Consider the following 15,554-nt stretch of genomic DNA (forward strand, 5'->3'; position numbering starts at 1 on the left):
GTCACACAGAGTTCTAGCAGCAGACACATCTCTAGAACAACTGTTAAGAGGAGACTGTGTGAATCAGGCCTTCATGGTAGAATATCTGCTAGGAAACCACTGCTAAGGACAGGCAACAAGCAGAAGAGACTTGTTTGGGCTAAAGAACACAAGGAATGGACATTAGACCAGTGGAAATCTGTGCTTTGGTCTGATGAGTCCAAATTTAAGATCTTTGGTGCCAACCACCGTGTCTTTGTGCGACGCAGAAAAGGTGAACGGATGGACTTTACATGCCTGGTTCCCACCGTGAAGCATGGAGGAGGAGGTGTGATGGTGTGGGGGTGCTTTGCTGGTGACACTGTTGGGGATTTATTCAAAATTGAAGGCATACTGAACCAGCATGGCTACCACAGCATCTTGCAGCGGCATGCTATTCCATCCGATTTGCGTTTAGTTGGACCATCATTTATTTTTCAACAGGACAATGACCCCAAACACACCTCCAGGCTGTGTAAGGGCTATTTGATCATGAAGGAGAGTGATGGGGTGCTGCGCCAGATGACCTGGCCTCCACAGTCACCGGACCTGAACCCAATCGAGATGGTTTGGGGTGAGCTGGACCGCAGAGTGAAGGCAAAAGGGCCAACAAGTGCTAAGCATCTCTGGGAACTCCTTCAAGACTGTTGGAAGACCATTTCAGGTGACTACCTCTTGAAGCTCATAAAAAGAATGCCAAGAGTGTGCAAAGCAGTAATCAAAGCAAAAGGTGGCTACTTTGAAGAACCTAGAATATGACATATTTTCAGTTGTTTCACACTTTTTTGTTATGTATATAATTCCACATGTGTTAATTTATAGTTTTGATGCCTTCAGTGTGAATCTACAATTTTCATAGTCATGAAAATAAAGAAAACTCTTTGAATGAGAAGGTGTGTCCAAACTTTTGGTCTGTACTGTATTTCACCTTTATTTATGAAAAAATCCCAAATTTACCAAAAATGTAGAAAAATTCACAATTTTCTAAATTTCAATTTGTCTGCTTTTAAAACAGAAAGTGATACCTCATAAAATATTTATTACTTAACATTCCCCATATGTCTAACTTATGCTTGCATCATTTTGTAAATGTAATTTTATTTTTTCAGGACATTAGAACGCTTAGATCAGGGGTGGCCAACCTTACAGACACAAAGAGCCCAAAAAAATAATCTTATGACTGCCAAGAGCCACAAGCTATCCGTTTACACAAATATGCGTGCACACGACAGTATTACTGCAATTGAGTTATCAAACATTTAAAAGTGCATTTAAACCACCTTTCCTACCTGTAGTGTAGACAGCTTTAGTGAGACTTCTGGCAATCTTTGTTTTTCACAATGTGTTTCAAGATTTCTCAGATGACACCCTCATGCTCAGATGACTGCCCATGCTCAGATGACCGCCCATGCTCAGATGACCGCCTTATGCTCAGATGACGCCCCATGCTCAGATGACTGCCTTATTATCAGATGACCGCCCATGCTCAGATGACCGCCTTATTATCAGATGACTGCCTTATTATCAGATGACCGCCCCATGCTCAGATGACCGCCCATGCTCAGATGACCGCCTTATTTCAGATGACGCCCCATGCTCAGATGACACCCCATGCTCAGATGACGCCCCATGCTCAGGTGACGCCCCATGCTCAGATGACCGCCTTATTATCAGATGACCGCCCCATGCTCAGATGACCCCCCATGCTCAGATGACCGCCTTATTATCAGATGACACCCCATGCTCAGATGACACCCCATGCTCAGATGACCGCCTTATTATCAGATGACCACCTTATTATCAGATGACCACCTTATTATCAGATGACCACCTTATTATCAGATGACCGCCCCATGCTCAGATGACCCCCCATGCTCAGATGACCGCCTTATTATCAGATGACCGCCCCATGCTCAGATGACCCCCCATGCTCAGATGACCGCCTTATTATCAGATGACACCCCATGCTCAGATGACACCCCATGCTCGGATGACGCCCCATGCTCAGATGACGCCCATGCTCAGATGACTGCCTTATTATCAGATGACCGCCTTATTATCAGATGACGCCCCATGCTCAGATGACACCCCATGCTCAGATGGCCGCCCCATGCTCAGATGCTCAGGGGTGATTTGACATAGGGGAGATGTGAGCATGGGGTGTCTGATATTTAGTGTCTTATGTGAGCACTGGAGAGGCTTATTTTGTGGGTCTGATGAGGATTTGGGGGTCTTATCTGAGCTCATACTACCCCCATGTCAGATAAGACCCCCAGATCAGTACTTTAATAAAATAAAACTGTGGAGGCTTATCCTACCTCTGCTGCCGCTGCTCTGAAGACTGTGGCGACCTCTCCATAGTGACCTGACGTGCAGGTCAGAGCGCGGGCCTGCATGGTATTAGGGGGGGGGGGGGCACTACGCCACCAATGACAACCTTTAATACAGATACAGGGGGCGGGTGCCGGCAGAATCTCATAGCCGACACCTGGCCTCTATGCTGCGTTCCCCAGTGGAAACAGCCCCTCCCCTCCTCTTCCCCTCTTAATTCTCATTGGTGGCAGCGGCAGCAGCACAGGGAGGAGGAGGGGACTGCTTTCTTCTTCCTTCTCCCGTGCTGCTAATATTTTTAAAACCTGCGACATCCCTGGCCCGCTCCCCTGCGAGACGCATATGTAGAGGAGACCGCGCTCCTCTGAGAGCCGCAAGTGAAGGTCCGAGGAGCCGCAGGTTGGCCACCCCTGGCTTAGATGTTGAGAAGCAATTCTTAAAACTTTTAAGAAAATTTCCAAAACCCACTTTTTAAGGATCAGTTCAGGTCTAAAGTCACTTTGTGGGGCTTACATATTGGAAACCCCCCATAAATGCCCCTATTATAGAAATTACACCTCTCAAGCTACTCAAAACTGATTTTACAAATTTTGTTAACCCTTTAGGTGTTCCACAAGAATTTATGGAAAATGGAGATGACATTTTAAATTTTCACTATTTTGGTTGATTTTCCATTTTAATCATTTTTTTTTCTTTAAGGCTACTTTCACACCTGCGTTCAGGTGTCCGCTCGTGAGCTCCGTTTGAAGGGGCTCACAAGCGGCCCTGAATGCAGCCGTCTGGCCCTAATGCATTCTCAGTGGAGGCGGATCCACTGAGAATGCATCCGCCTGCCAGCGCTCAGCCTTCGCTCCGCTCAGTGAGCGGACACCTGAACGCTGCAAGCAGCGTTCGGGTGTCCGCCTGGCCGTGCGGAGGCGAGCGGATCCGTTCCAACTTATAATGTAAGTCAATGGGGACGGATCCGCTTGAAGATGACACCATATGGCTCAATCTTCAAGCGGATCCGTCCCCCATTGACTTTCAATGTAAAGTCTGAACGGATCCGCTCAGGCTACTTTCACACTTAGAAAATTTTTCTAAGTTATAATGCAGACGGATCCGTTCTGAACGGAGCCACCGTCTGCATTAATATGAGCGGATCCGTTCAGAACGGATCCGATCGAACGCTAGTGTGAAAGTAGCCTAACACATCAAGGGTTAACAGCCAAACTAAACTAAACATTTATTACCCTGATTCTGCGGTTTACAGAAACACCCCACATGTGGTCGTAAACTGATGTAAGGGCACATAGTAGGGAGCAGAAGGAAAGAAACGCCATATGGTTTTTGGAAGGCAGATTTTTCTGGACTGGTTTTTAGATGCCATGTTCCATTTTAAGCCCCCCTCAGGCACCCATACAGTAGAAACTCCCAAAAAGTGACCCTATTTTGGAAACTAGGGGTTAAGGGGCCAGTTTTATTGGTACTATTTTGGGGTACATATTATTTTTAATTGCTCTATATTACATTTTTTGTGAGGCAAGTTAACAAAAAAATGGCTGTTTTGGTACTGCTTCTATTTTTAAATTTTTACAATATTCACCTGAGAGGGTAGATCATGTGCTATTTTTATAGAGCAGGTTGTTACAGACGCAATTATATCAAATATGTCTACTTTCTTTGTTTGTTTGTTTGTTTCAGTTTTACATAATAAAGCATTTTTGAAATAAAAATTGTTTTTGTATTTTTCTGCCGATTGTCTTGTCCAGGGGTTCGTTTTTTGCAGGAAGAGTTGACGTTTTTATTGGTACCATTTTTGAGTATATATGATTTTTTGATCATTCATTATTATGCAAAAAATTACAGAAAAAAGATAATAATGCACTTAATAATAGGGATCGACCGATATTGATTTTTTAGGGCCGATACCGATACCGATAATTTGTGAACTTTCAGGCCGATAGCCGATAATTTATACCGATATTCTGGGAATTTTCATTTTTAAAAAAAAAAAAAAAAATTCCCACAAATCTGCTGAAAATTAATGTTTATTGTTAATGTGTATTTTTTTTTTGTAAATCTTTCTTTTTCATTTATATTTAATATTTTGGTGTTTTTATTATTTTTTTGGTAACTTTTTTTTTTAACTAACTTTTAGCCCCCTTAGGGACTAGAACCCTTGTCCTATTCACCCTGATAGAGATCTATCAGGGTGAATAGGAGCTCACACTGTCCCTGCTGCTGTGTGCTCTGTGCACACAGCAGCATGGAGCTTATCATGGCAGCCAGGGCTTCAATAGCGTCCTGGCTGCCATGGTAACCGATCGGAGCCCCAGCATTACACTGCTGGGGCTCCGATCGGAGGAGCAAGGGAGAGGGGATCCTGTGGAGGGGCGCACTGCGACTGGGGTGGGGGGGCCCTATGCGCCACCACTGCTTAATACTGGGGGGGAGGGGGGGCGCACTGCGCCACCAATGCTTAATACTGGGGGGGCTTGGGGGGGAGGCGCACTGCGTCACCAATGCTTAATACTGGGGGGGGGGGCGCACTGCGCCACCAATGTCTGATACTGGGGGGCTTGGGGGGGCGCACTGCACCACCAATGAAGCTTAATCTCTAATTCATTCATATACAGGAGGCAGGAGCTGGCTGCAGTATCACATAGCCGGCTCCCGACCTCTATGAGCAGTAGCTGCGATCCGCGGCACCTGAGGAGTTAACTACCGCAGATCGCAGCTACAGCTCATAGAGGTGGGGAGCCGGCTATGTGATCCTGCAGCTCCCGCCTCCTGTATATGAATGATAGATTAATCTTCATTGGTGGAGCAGTGGCCATAGCTCCTCCCCTCCTCCTGTCCCCTGTCCTTACATTGGCGGCAGCGGCAGCAGCAGCACAGGGGGAGGAGACACTGCTCCTTCTCCCCTGTGCTGCTAAAGGGAACACGGAGAGCGCTGTCAGCAGCGCGATCTGTGTTCCCCATACACTATCGGAATATCGGCAAAATAGATGCCGATACCGATAGTGTTCAAAATCCTGAATATCGGCCGATAATATCGGTAAATCCGATAATCGGTCGATCCCTACTTAATAATATAGATGCAAGCATTATATTGGTCCAAATATAATGCTTGCATCTATATTATTAAGTGCATTATCTTTTTACTGTAATTTTTTCCATGAATGTGGCCAGGGACATCCGCACATTTATCTATCATATCGTGCAGGATGTTTTTATCTTTGTTTTTTCTGTGATTTTTCATTCATTATTACACTTTATGGGGCAAGGTGACCAAAAAATTTGTAATTTTGGCAAAGTTTATTACTTTTTTTTCCAGAGTTCATCTCAGGGGTTAGGTCATGTGATATTTTTATAGAGCAATCGTTACGGACGTGGCAATACCTAATATGTATACTTTTCTTATTTATTTAAGTTTTACACAATAATAGCAGGGAGAAATTTATCAACCCCCCCCCCACACACACACACACACACACACCAGAAAACTGGTGTCAAAAAGTCAGACTGCGACTTTTAGAATGCCTTTTGCATGCATTTTTTTTTGCACAAATGGTATTTTTACGCTGTACCCTCCACTTTCGGAAAATCAGCCCTGGCACATTTATCACTATTTATGCCAGTTTTCTGTCATAAATGATGACCGCTACGAACTGGTGTAGACTTCATTCAATTAGCATGGACTGCTAGAGGATCCGGAGCTTAATTTAAGCCCTAAGGGCTCATGCACACGACCGTGTGCTGGCCGTTCCGTGCATTGGGGACCGCAATTTGCGGTCCCCAATGCATGGCAACATCAATGCAGCTTGAATGTGTCCATGATCTGTTTTGCGGTGCGGAGGCACGTACAATAAACCCATGGAAGCCTCCATTCCGCATCTCCCAGATCTTGGACCCATTCAAGTGAATGGGTCCGCAATTCGTGATCAAGGTTGCACACAACCGTTGCCCGTGTACTGCGGACCCACCGTATGCGGGCTGCAATACGGCAATGCCCGGCACACGTTCGTGGGCATGAGCCCTAAATCAGACACAACCTCCAGAAGCACAGGGGATATCAAGGCTGACACAGAAAACGCTGGTTTTGGTAAGCGTCCCCCCAATGTTCTTTTGGATTGTGGGAGAAAATGTGACTACACAGGGCTCATGCACACGACCAATCTGCATTTTTTTCTGATTGGATTCCCATTCACTTCAATGGGGCACAAAAGATGCGGACAGCACACTATGGGCTATCCGCATCCGTATGTCAATTCCGCGGCCCTGGAAAAAAAAAATAGAACAGGTCCTATTCTTGTCCGGTTTGTGGAGAAGGATAGGACTATTCTATAGAGTGCATAATGTTCCATTCCGCAAAAAGCGGAACACACACACCGTATTTCGCCGATCCACAATTTGTGGACCTCAAAAACGGCCACGGTCGTATGCATGAGCCCTTGTGTGCATGTTGGATAGCAAAAACTTTTTTCTCAGACATGCCCACGAACGTAAGGGCTCTGTGCCCGTTCTGCTGACCACAAAATGTGGTCCGCAATGCACAGGCACAGACCGTTGGTCGGCCGCATGCGGATCGCGGACCCATTCGCCGCAAAAATATAATGCATGCGCTACTTTTTTGCGGTGCGGAGGCACAGCCAGAAACACCACGGAAGCACTCCGTAGTGCTTCCGTGGGGTTACGATCCGTGCCTCTGTTCCGCATCTCCATGATTGCGATCCGTGATGCGTAATGCAAGCGGACGGTGCCCGTGTATTGCATCCACGGGGGGCACACGGTCGTCTGCATGAGCCCTTAAGCTGGAAATGCCGGGGAAAAAAAAGAAATTTATGGCACTTTTTATTTTCCAAGCACTGAAAATATGCTTGCGTGTAAGGGTGGATTCATGGTTTCACATATGCAGTAGTATATTTAGGGAAAAAAGTGTGCTTTTCGTGGCATTTTTTCTTGAAAAAAAAAATACTGCAGCCAAATAGGCAATAGGGAAATATGAAATGCACTACAAAGTGCATGTTTATGCCATTTTCCTTACTTGGTATTTTTTTTCCATACACTTCACTGTAAAAAAATACAAAAAAGTATGTCCGAAAAAACGTATAACATAAAAAAGCACGTTCGATTTGTGGCATTTTCTTAAAAAAAAATATATATAAAAAAGTGTCCTTTCACGCAAAGTTTTGTTTTTTGTAGAGTTTTCTTTAGGCAGATTTGAAGCGTTCATGCTCATGTAGTGTCTTTTATTACCTGGTGTACAGCTGAATGGGGAAAAAAGCATTGAAACAACAATTTAAAAAAAAGGCAATGGGCAATCCATGACACTAATAATTCCTCAAAAATACAACAAAAAAACTACAACTATTTGTCGTGCATTTAATATTTCCCATGGATTCATTTCCATGCAGTATCTGGAGATGGGATTTTTTTGCCCAAAAATTCACCAGAATTTTTTTTCAAAAAACACAAAACACCAAAGCATCCCAAAAAGCTTTAGTCTAGACTTCCACGTTGAGGTTTTTTTATGCAGCTCTTGAAGCTAAAGCCAGGAGTCAGTTCTAGAAGAGGAGAAAACTCATTCTATCCTATGTTATGTGACCTGCATCTATGATACGTTCCTGTCTTTGGCTTCAAAAACGCATCAAAAATTCTGAAAGTGGAAATCTGGGATTAAATATTACGGACACTTAAGGATTTTTCCAAACATCTGAGCAAAGGTGTCAGAAGGGTTACAGCTGATGCAGTACTAAACCAGGATGTGATTACTAAAATAATTCACACCTAGGAAGTGTCAAACTGTGACATGTATTAAGATTTTTTTTTAAATGTGTCGCTTGTCTTTTTCTATCTATAGTTCAGATTAAAAGCTTTAGATAGATCTGTGATGACTGAGGTGCTACAGTGTACAGAATATACAATCACTTCTAAATACGTCATCTACACCATGGGGAACAATAAAAGCGTGCAATTAAATTGAAATTGTGTCCTACATCACTTTGTCAACTACTACCTATCAATAATTAGGATAAGGATACATCCAGCCGACCGTCCTGTGTTTTGCAGTCTGCAAATTGCAGATCCGCAAAACATGGATACTGGCACTATATGAAAAACTCCTATTCTTGTCCACGATTGCAGACATGAATAGGACATGCTTTATAATTTTTGCGGGGCCAGGGAATGGAACAACTGTGTGCTGTCCACATCTTTCGTGGCCACATTGAAATGAATAGGCCCGCACCTGTTCTGCAAAATTGCGAAACAGATGCGAACCCATTCATACGGTTGTGTGAATGAGCCCTAATACTTATGATAATTTATAATTATTCATGCAGGTTTTAGATAGGGATTCCCAAAACACAATTAAAGGGGTTGTCTGGGTTTGGAGCTGAACCCGGACATATCCCATTCTTCCCCCACTCAGTCCCTCTGACATGAGCATCGAAGCATTTTAAAAGCCAAGGCTTTTTTTAAGATCCAGTAAGGTACCGGATCTCTGCTAGGCGGAGGCTTCCGCCTAGCAGTGTTCCCGGTGACGTCATCAGCACTAATGAGCGGGCTTTTATGCTGCCCTAGCCTGTAAAACGGCTAGGGCAACGCTAATGCCCACCCGCTAGTGCCGGTGACGTCACCGGGAACACTGCTAGGCGGAAACCTCCGCCTAGCAGTGTATAAATATCGGTGCATCAAATGCTCAGATGCTCATCTCAGATGGGCTGGCTGGGTGAAAAAGGGGATATGTCCGGGTTCAGAAAACAAACATTGCAAGAATGCACCAAAAAAATAAGATTTGCAGTATAACACAAAATGTAACACGCTATAGTAGAAGTTATAGATGATCTAATTTCCATAAATAAATACATATGTGGTTAATTTAAAGAATTGTTTATATTGATGACCACTCCTCAGGATAGGTCACCGATATCTAATTGGCAGGGTCCAACACCCAGCAGCCCGACCGATCAGCTGCTTGAAAGCGCTGTTTCCTGTTCATTACCAGTGATGGCCAGTTCGCATTGTTCGCCCACGAACATATGCGGGCTGCCATCTGTTTTTTTAAGTCCTTACCTGTGCCTATGCGCGAGCCGGTCTGAAAACAAGTGTGGTCACCGGGAGCAAGCAGTTCCGAGAACAGCCCGATGAAGGCCCTCGGTGGCTGTTCTCGGAACTGCTTGCTCCCGCTGACCGCACTTGTTTTCAGACCGGCTCACGCACAGGTAAGGGCTTACCTGTGCCTCGCCGGACTTGTGAAAAAAGATGGCAGCCCGCATAAAGTACCCCCTGCCAATAAAAAATAGATAATTTGTATAACTTTTTTTTTATTGTTTACCATAAAAATATACAAATTTGATACCGTCAGAATTGTAACAACCCATAGAATACTGATAACTTATTTATACCAAAAGGCACAATGGCAGATTTGCAATTTTTTTTATTCCCCCACCTGAAAAAATTTATAAAAATTTGTCAATAAATTATATGTACCCCGAAATGGCACCAATAAAAACTAAACTCATCACAGAAAAAAAATAAGCCCTCATATGTGTACATCAATAGAAAAAAAAAGGTTATGGGTGTTGGAATGCGGTTAGGGCTCGTTCACACGACCGTTGGTGTCCCATGCCCGTGCTGTGAACCGCAAATTGCGGTCCGGAATGCACGGGCACCTTCCGTGGGGCAGGCGCATGGGGATCGCAGATCCATTCACTAGAATGGATCCGCAATCCCTCCGTTCCACAAAAAGATAGAGCATGTTCTATCTTTTTGCGGTGCGGAGGCACGGAATGGAACCCCAGAAAGCACTCCGTAGTGCTTCCATAGTGTTCCGTTCCTTGCTTCCATTCTGCATCTCCGGATTTGCGGACCCATTTAAATTAATGGGTCCGCATCCGTGATGCAGAATGACAACGGAATGGTGCCCATGTAATGCGGACCCGCAAATGCGGTCCGCAATACGGGAACGGGACACCAACGGTCATGTGAAAGAGCCCTTACTAATGAAAAAAAACAAAAAACTGAAAGAACAATAGTGATATTGCTGGTGTTTTGCATTCTCTCTCAAAAAAGATTAATTAAAGCTAAGTACCCCAAAATTGTGACATTGAAAAATACACCTTGTCCTGCAAAAATAAAACAAGCCTTCATACAGCTCTGGATCTCAGAATGCAACCACGAAAATACAAAAAAAATACTTGGTTACTAAGCAACAATCAAGCCCGACCAGCCTGGTTGTTAAAGGGTTAAAGAACTCCAGCGGGAACAGAGCTTTCCATAATTTCAACCCTCATGTCCCTATTGCAATTTTACCTTCTTTTACGTATAAAATGGCGCATAAAAATAACCTATTTTCTGTTGTATCGCTAAAGAGTTCCCAATTATGTACCGCAAGAACCATGAATCGATAGCTTCATGAAACGGATTTCCATGGTCAAGCTGTTGTAGACATGTCTAAGATCACCATGTGCTATACCAAGCATGGGTTGGAGTGGTGTACCACATGCCTTTATTACAGCCTGGAGCAATGGAAACATGTTCTCTGGACTGATGAATCACATTTCACTACCAGACTGATAGACGAATCTGGGTTTAGTGAATGAGTGGAAAACGCTTATATTTATTTTACTCCCTTATGTAACGCTGACATATTCATGATCATAACCTACTGGAATGCATAACAACATGAAGACAACAATGTTCTCCAAACAGGTCAGAGGCAAAGATGTGGAGAAGTATAGATCAGGGTTGGGTCATAAAAAAAATCCCAAACTTTGGACATCCCACGGAGGGCCATCAATCCATTGCAAAATGGGAAGAATATGGCACAACTACAAACCTGAAAATAGCAGGCTCTCCACCAAAGCTTACAGACTGAACTAGAGATTATTAATCAGAGATTAACAAAGACATCAACAAGAACACTGAAGGAGCTCCAAAGATCTACAGCGGAGGTGGAATTATCTGTTCATGGGACCATTTTAAGCCGTACACTCTACAAAGTGCGGCTTTATGGAAGAAAGGCCAGAAAAAGGTCATTGTTTAAATAAAAGCTAATTTGCATTTTACCAAATAGCATGTGGCATACTACCCAAGAAAGTGGAAGAAGACTATCATGAGAAATGTGAGTGGCATAACCATGATTTTCATCGTCGGGGGACTGGAAAACTGGTCAGGACTGAAGGAAGAATGAATACAGGGCAATTCTTGAGGAAAACCTGTTTCGGTCTACCAGAGATTTAAGGGTGGGATGAAGGTTCACCTTCCATCACGACAGTGCCCCAAAACACACTGCTAAAGCTACACTGGAGTGGTTTAAAGGATAACTGTCATTCTTTTTTTTTATTTGTGTAATGTGTAGGGGCAGTGATACTGACCATTTTTGTATTATACTTTAATTACTGAAATCATACATTTCTATTAGAAAATTAGCTCTAAAGTGGCCCATTTGGAGCGTTAGCAACGCTCTTCTAGTCTTCTGTTTACATAATAGTGGACACTTGGTCAACACTGACCGTGTTATGTAAACAGAAGACGGGATGTTGCTAACGCTCAAAATGGAACACTTTAGAGCTAATTTTCTAATAGAAATGTACGATTTCAGTAATTAAAGTATATTACAAAAATGACCAGTATCACTATGACAGTTATCCTTTAAAGGAAATGGAATGGCCTAGTCAGAGCCAGATCTTAATCAAAGACTACCGGACACAAACATAACCTATATAACTTGAAGGAGTTGGAGCTGAGCTAATATAGATATACCACATGAGACTTGCATCCAAACATCGCTCCACAAAGTACTGACTTTCAGGAGGTGAATACCTACACACAATACATTTCCTTTATGTCTTAAAGGGGTTTTCTCGGACTTAGATACTGATGACCTATCCTCACTCCATTGTATTGCTTCTGGTGTTGGCAGCTGCCAGAAATAGCTGTTCTCTAGGGAGTGCAGGGTGTTGAACCCCTACCGATCTGATATTGATGACCTGTCCTAGGTCCTGGAAAACCCCTTTAATAACTATGTCAGAGTAAAAAATGCTTTGCAGCTTCAAAGTGGTAGACATGTGTAAATGAAATGGTACAAAGCCCCACAAAATCCATTTGAATTTCAAGTTGTAATGCAACAAAACACTTTGTAGGACACTATATGCAAACACTGTAGGGTAAAACATGCAGTATGGAGCTGCTGTGACTGGCCATGGCCATGTCATGTGCTAACAAAAATACAAGAACCAAAATTTGGATCACTTTCTTTACAATGTACATTCCTATAATTCTGGTAATAAATCAGTTTTAAAATGTACTGCTGTGTTTTCCAATCTTTTAATAACTACAAGTTTATTAAATTTAAAGATATGTATTCCATTTTTAACTAAATTAAGATTTGTTTTTCTATAAAGATCTAAAGTCATCTGCTACATAATTCATTGACTTTATTTAACACCACTCAGTGAAGGATTACCTTGTCTACAGTCTCCCTGCTAAATAGGCTTTCGGCCACTCCACTATATTATATACCCATCACCAGATCTTAAGTCTCCTTCTGCGTCTGTCAACTTATACAACAGGATCAGAGTGCAGATCCACAACGAAAACTTCTACAAGGCGGCTGATGTTTGAGCAACAATGTTAATTAGAAGGTATAGTATGCTTAACAGGTCTGCATGATTTTCGCAGTTTTATTTTCGGTACAGTATCATGAAATCTGGCTTACATTAGATAAGGTAAATACTCATTTGAAAGTTTATGCTGAGACATACATTTTAATGACAAAAAAATTGTGCTATACCTTAAAGGAGTATTCCAGTCCAATTTAAACAATGCTCCATGGCCTGCAAATACAGTACTTAAAAAAAAGAAAAGATCTTACACTCACATTGCTGATCACCCTCAGCTGTCGTTGCGACTCTGCCTCGGTCCCCACTGTGCTCCACTTCCTGCTTTTGTTTTTGACAAGGCAGGAAATGTATATGAATGCCAGGTGGGTCCTTATTGCAGTCAGTGATTGGCTGAGCAGCATTCCCTGCCATGTTAAGAACAGGAGCAGGAAGTGCTGAGTAACGGAGACCCGGGCACCATTAGAACACCACTGAGCATTGATTTAATTGTGCTGGAATACTCCTTGATCATACTATGTACTTAATACTGTACTTATATTACAGTTATGTTATTATCCATGCCTTTTGCACTTGATATTATATATTCTAATATTTAATCAAGTACTAAACACAACCAACCTTTCCTTCAGAATTAGCAGACGATACCTTAACAACCTTGTTCCGGTTCAGTTTCCTCTTCACCCAGCTTTCTACTTGGACATTGAACTTCATAAAAGTAACATATGTTAGATAAGCAGAGAGGAGCATGAGGCTTTCCCACCACTGTATGTAATTGTCCAAGAAAAAGCTTATGAGCATAATCAATCCCACGATATAAAAAGACACATCTCGAAACAGTGGCCACCAGGTAAGGTTTAACACCTCCTTGGAAAATATAGCACACATGCCAATTACAAAGAGGATATTAAATACTGCTGATCCAACGATGGTTCCAATACCAACATTGCTGTGAGATATAAATACTCCTATTAGTGACGTAAAAAGTTCGGGGGCCGATCCGCCAGCAGCCATAAAAGTTGCCCCTGCCACATCATCAGAAATCACCAGTTTTTCAGTAATAACTGTTAATGAGGGAACAAAAAATTCATCACAAACTACAGCTAATGCTATGAACATATAAATCATCCCGAATATATGGAGCACAACAGCACCCCTCTTTCTGTCTTCTAAAGAAAAAATGTCTTCAGGGTACTCCCCCTTGGAAACAGATTTATTGTCTCCGCTTTTATAGTTCATGGAAATAGTGGACCCTGGGGTATCATTCTGGTTTTGCTCTGCAAAGTCCATCAGATTTCGTTGATGCCGTTGCAGTGGAGTATGGCTATTTGTAGCACTGATCACATCATTGCTGTAAAGCTCTGTCTTTAGAAAGGCACCAACTGAAGTGTACAAAGTGCTTATAGCTGTTATACTGAATACAAGACCCAATATTCTAATAAGTCTCAGTTTCTTATGAAAAAATGGATGCTTCTGGGAGTGGCGAGTAAATGCTTTTCCTATGCAGCAGTTATCAATGATGTTGTCGGCTGATTTTTCATGGAGGCCCATTTTTAATCTCGAAAGAAAATGCTAGATATTACAAAAATAGTAAAATCCAATGTATGGACATGCTTTTTCTTTTCCACTGTGTTATTAGCTGTTTAAGAAGTCAGGAGTCAGAAAACCTTTTTCTTGCGTAGATTACCTTTAGTATATTCTTCAATCATGCCTGAAAACAAGAAAACAGATGTAAATATGGTTTATATGAGTTTCGTTTCAATTGGTTACTCAACAAACTCAATGATTACAAAAAAAACGGGTCACATCAGATCAAACTGTAATCTTATGCATAGTACCCATAGAAATAAGATCCCCAAACTGAGCAGTCATAATGAGTTTCACAAAATAAGCACACCACAAAGGAGAAAAGGAGAATATGCTCCCAATAATATTACAGATGGTTTCACACATAGGTTTCCTACAAAAACATCACAATTTTACGGCTAAAAACGCTGCATCCAGATGCTACCCATAAGTCTACGTTTTTTTTTTTAATGCTGTAAAAACATATTTTTTAATGTTTTTTTAACTCATTTTGTAGCATTTTTGTGCCACTGACATCTACTGCTTTTTGCCCCTGCTTGAAAAAACATACAATATGCCAGTGTGTGTTGTGTTTTTACATTTTTTTTTGCCTTTATATACAGATCTACAGAGGACACAAAAATATATGTAACATGTAAGCTATTTTTTTTTTTTTCAGACATTTAATGGACTAAAGAAAATTATGTGTGAACAGAATAACTACTGGGTACATATTTGCATTGTCCTGCAGTAGTTTCCTTTTACTTTTTTGCTCTGCAAGTGATCTAAACAGAAAATATCAATCACCTGAGGCACACCATATACAGGTACATGTCAATAAGGCTACTTTCACACCAGCGTTTTTGCTGGCCCCGTCATGGATCAGCAAAAACGCTTCCGTTCTGATAACACAACCGCCTGCATCCGTTATGAACCGATCCGGTTGTATTATCTTTGACATAGGAATGACTGATCCGGCATGAACAAAATTGAAAGTCATTGGGCCAGATTTATCATGACTCTGACAGCTCA

The 15,554-nt window shown here is 42.3% G+C and overlaps 1 protein-coding gene across 1 annotated transcript in view; it reads right to left on the reverse strand.

The window, feature by feature from the left end:
• The window catches only part of SLC24A2 (solute carrier family 24 member 2), a 366,846-nt gene extending 352,339 nt beyond the window's left edge, over positions 1–14,507 (reverse strand). The window contains exon 1 of the mRNA XM_044286497.1: positions 13,578–14,507. Within this exon, the coding sequence (XP_044142432.1) occupies positions 13,578–14,507 (930 nt within the window). The remainder of the gene's footprint in view (positions 1–13,577) is intronic.
• Positions 14,508–15,554: the final 1,047 nt, after the last annotated feature.

The sequence above is a fragment of the Bufo gargarizans genome, chromosome 1, assembly GCF_014858855.1.
Source record: "Bufo gargarizans isolate SCDJY-AF-19 chromosome 1, ASM1485885v1, whole genome shotgun sequence".
In the NCBI taxonomy this organism is placed as follows: Eukaryota; Metazoa; Chordata; class Amphibia; order Anura; family Bufonidae; genus Bufo; species Bufo gargarizans.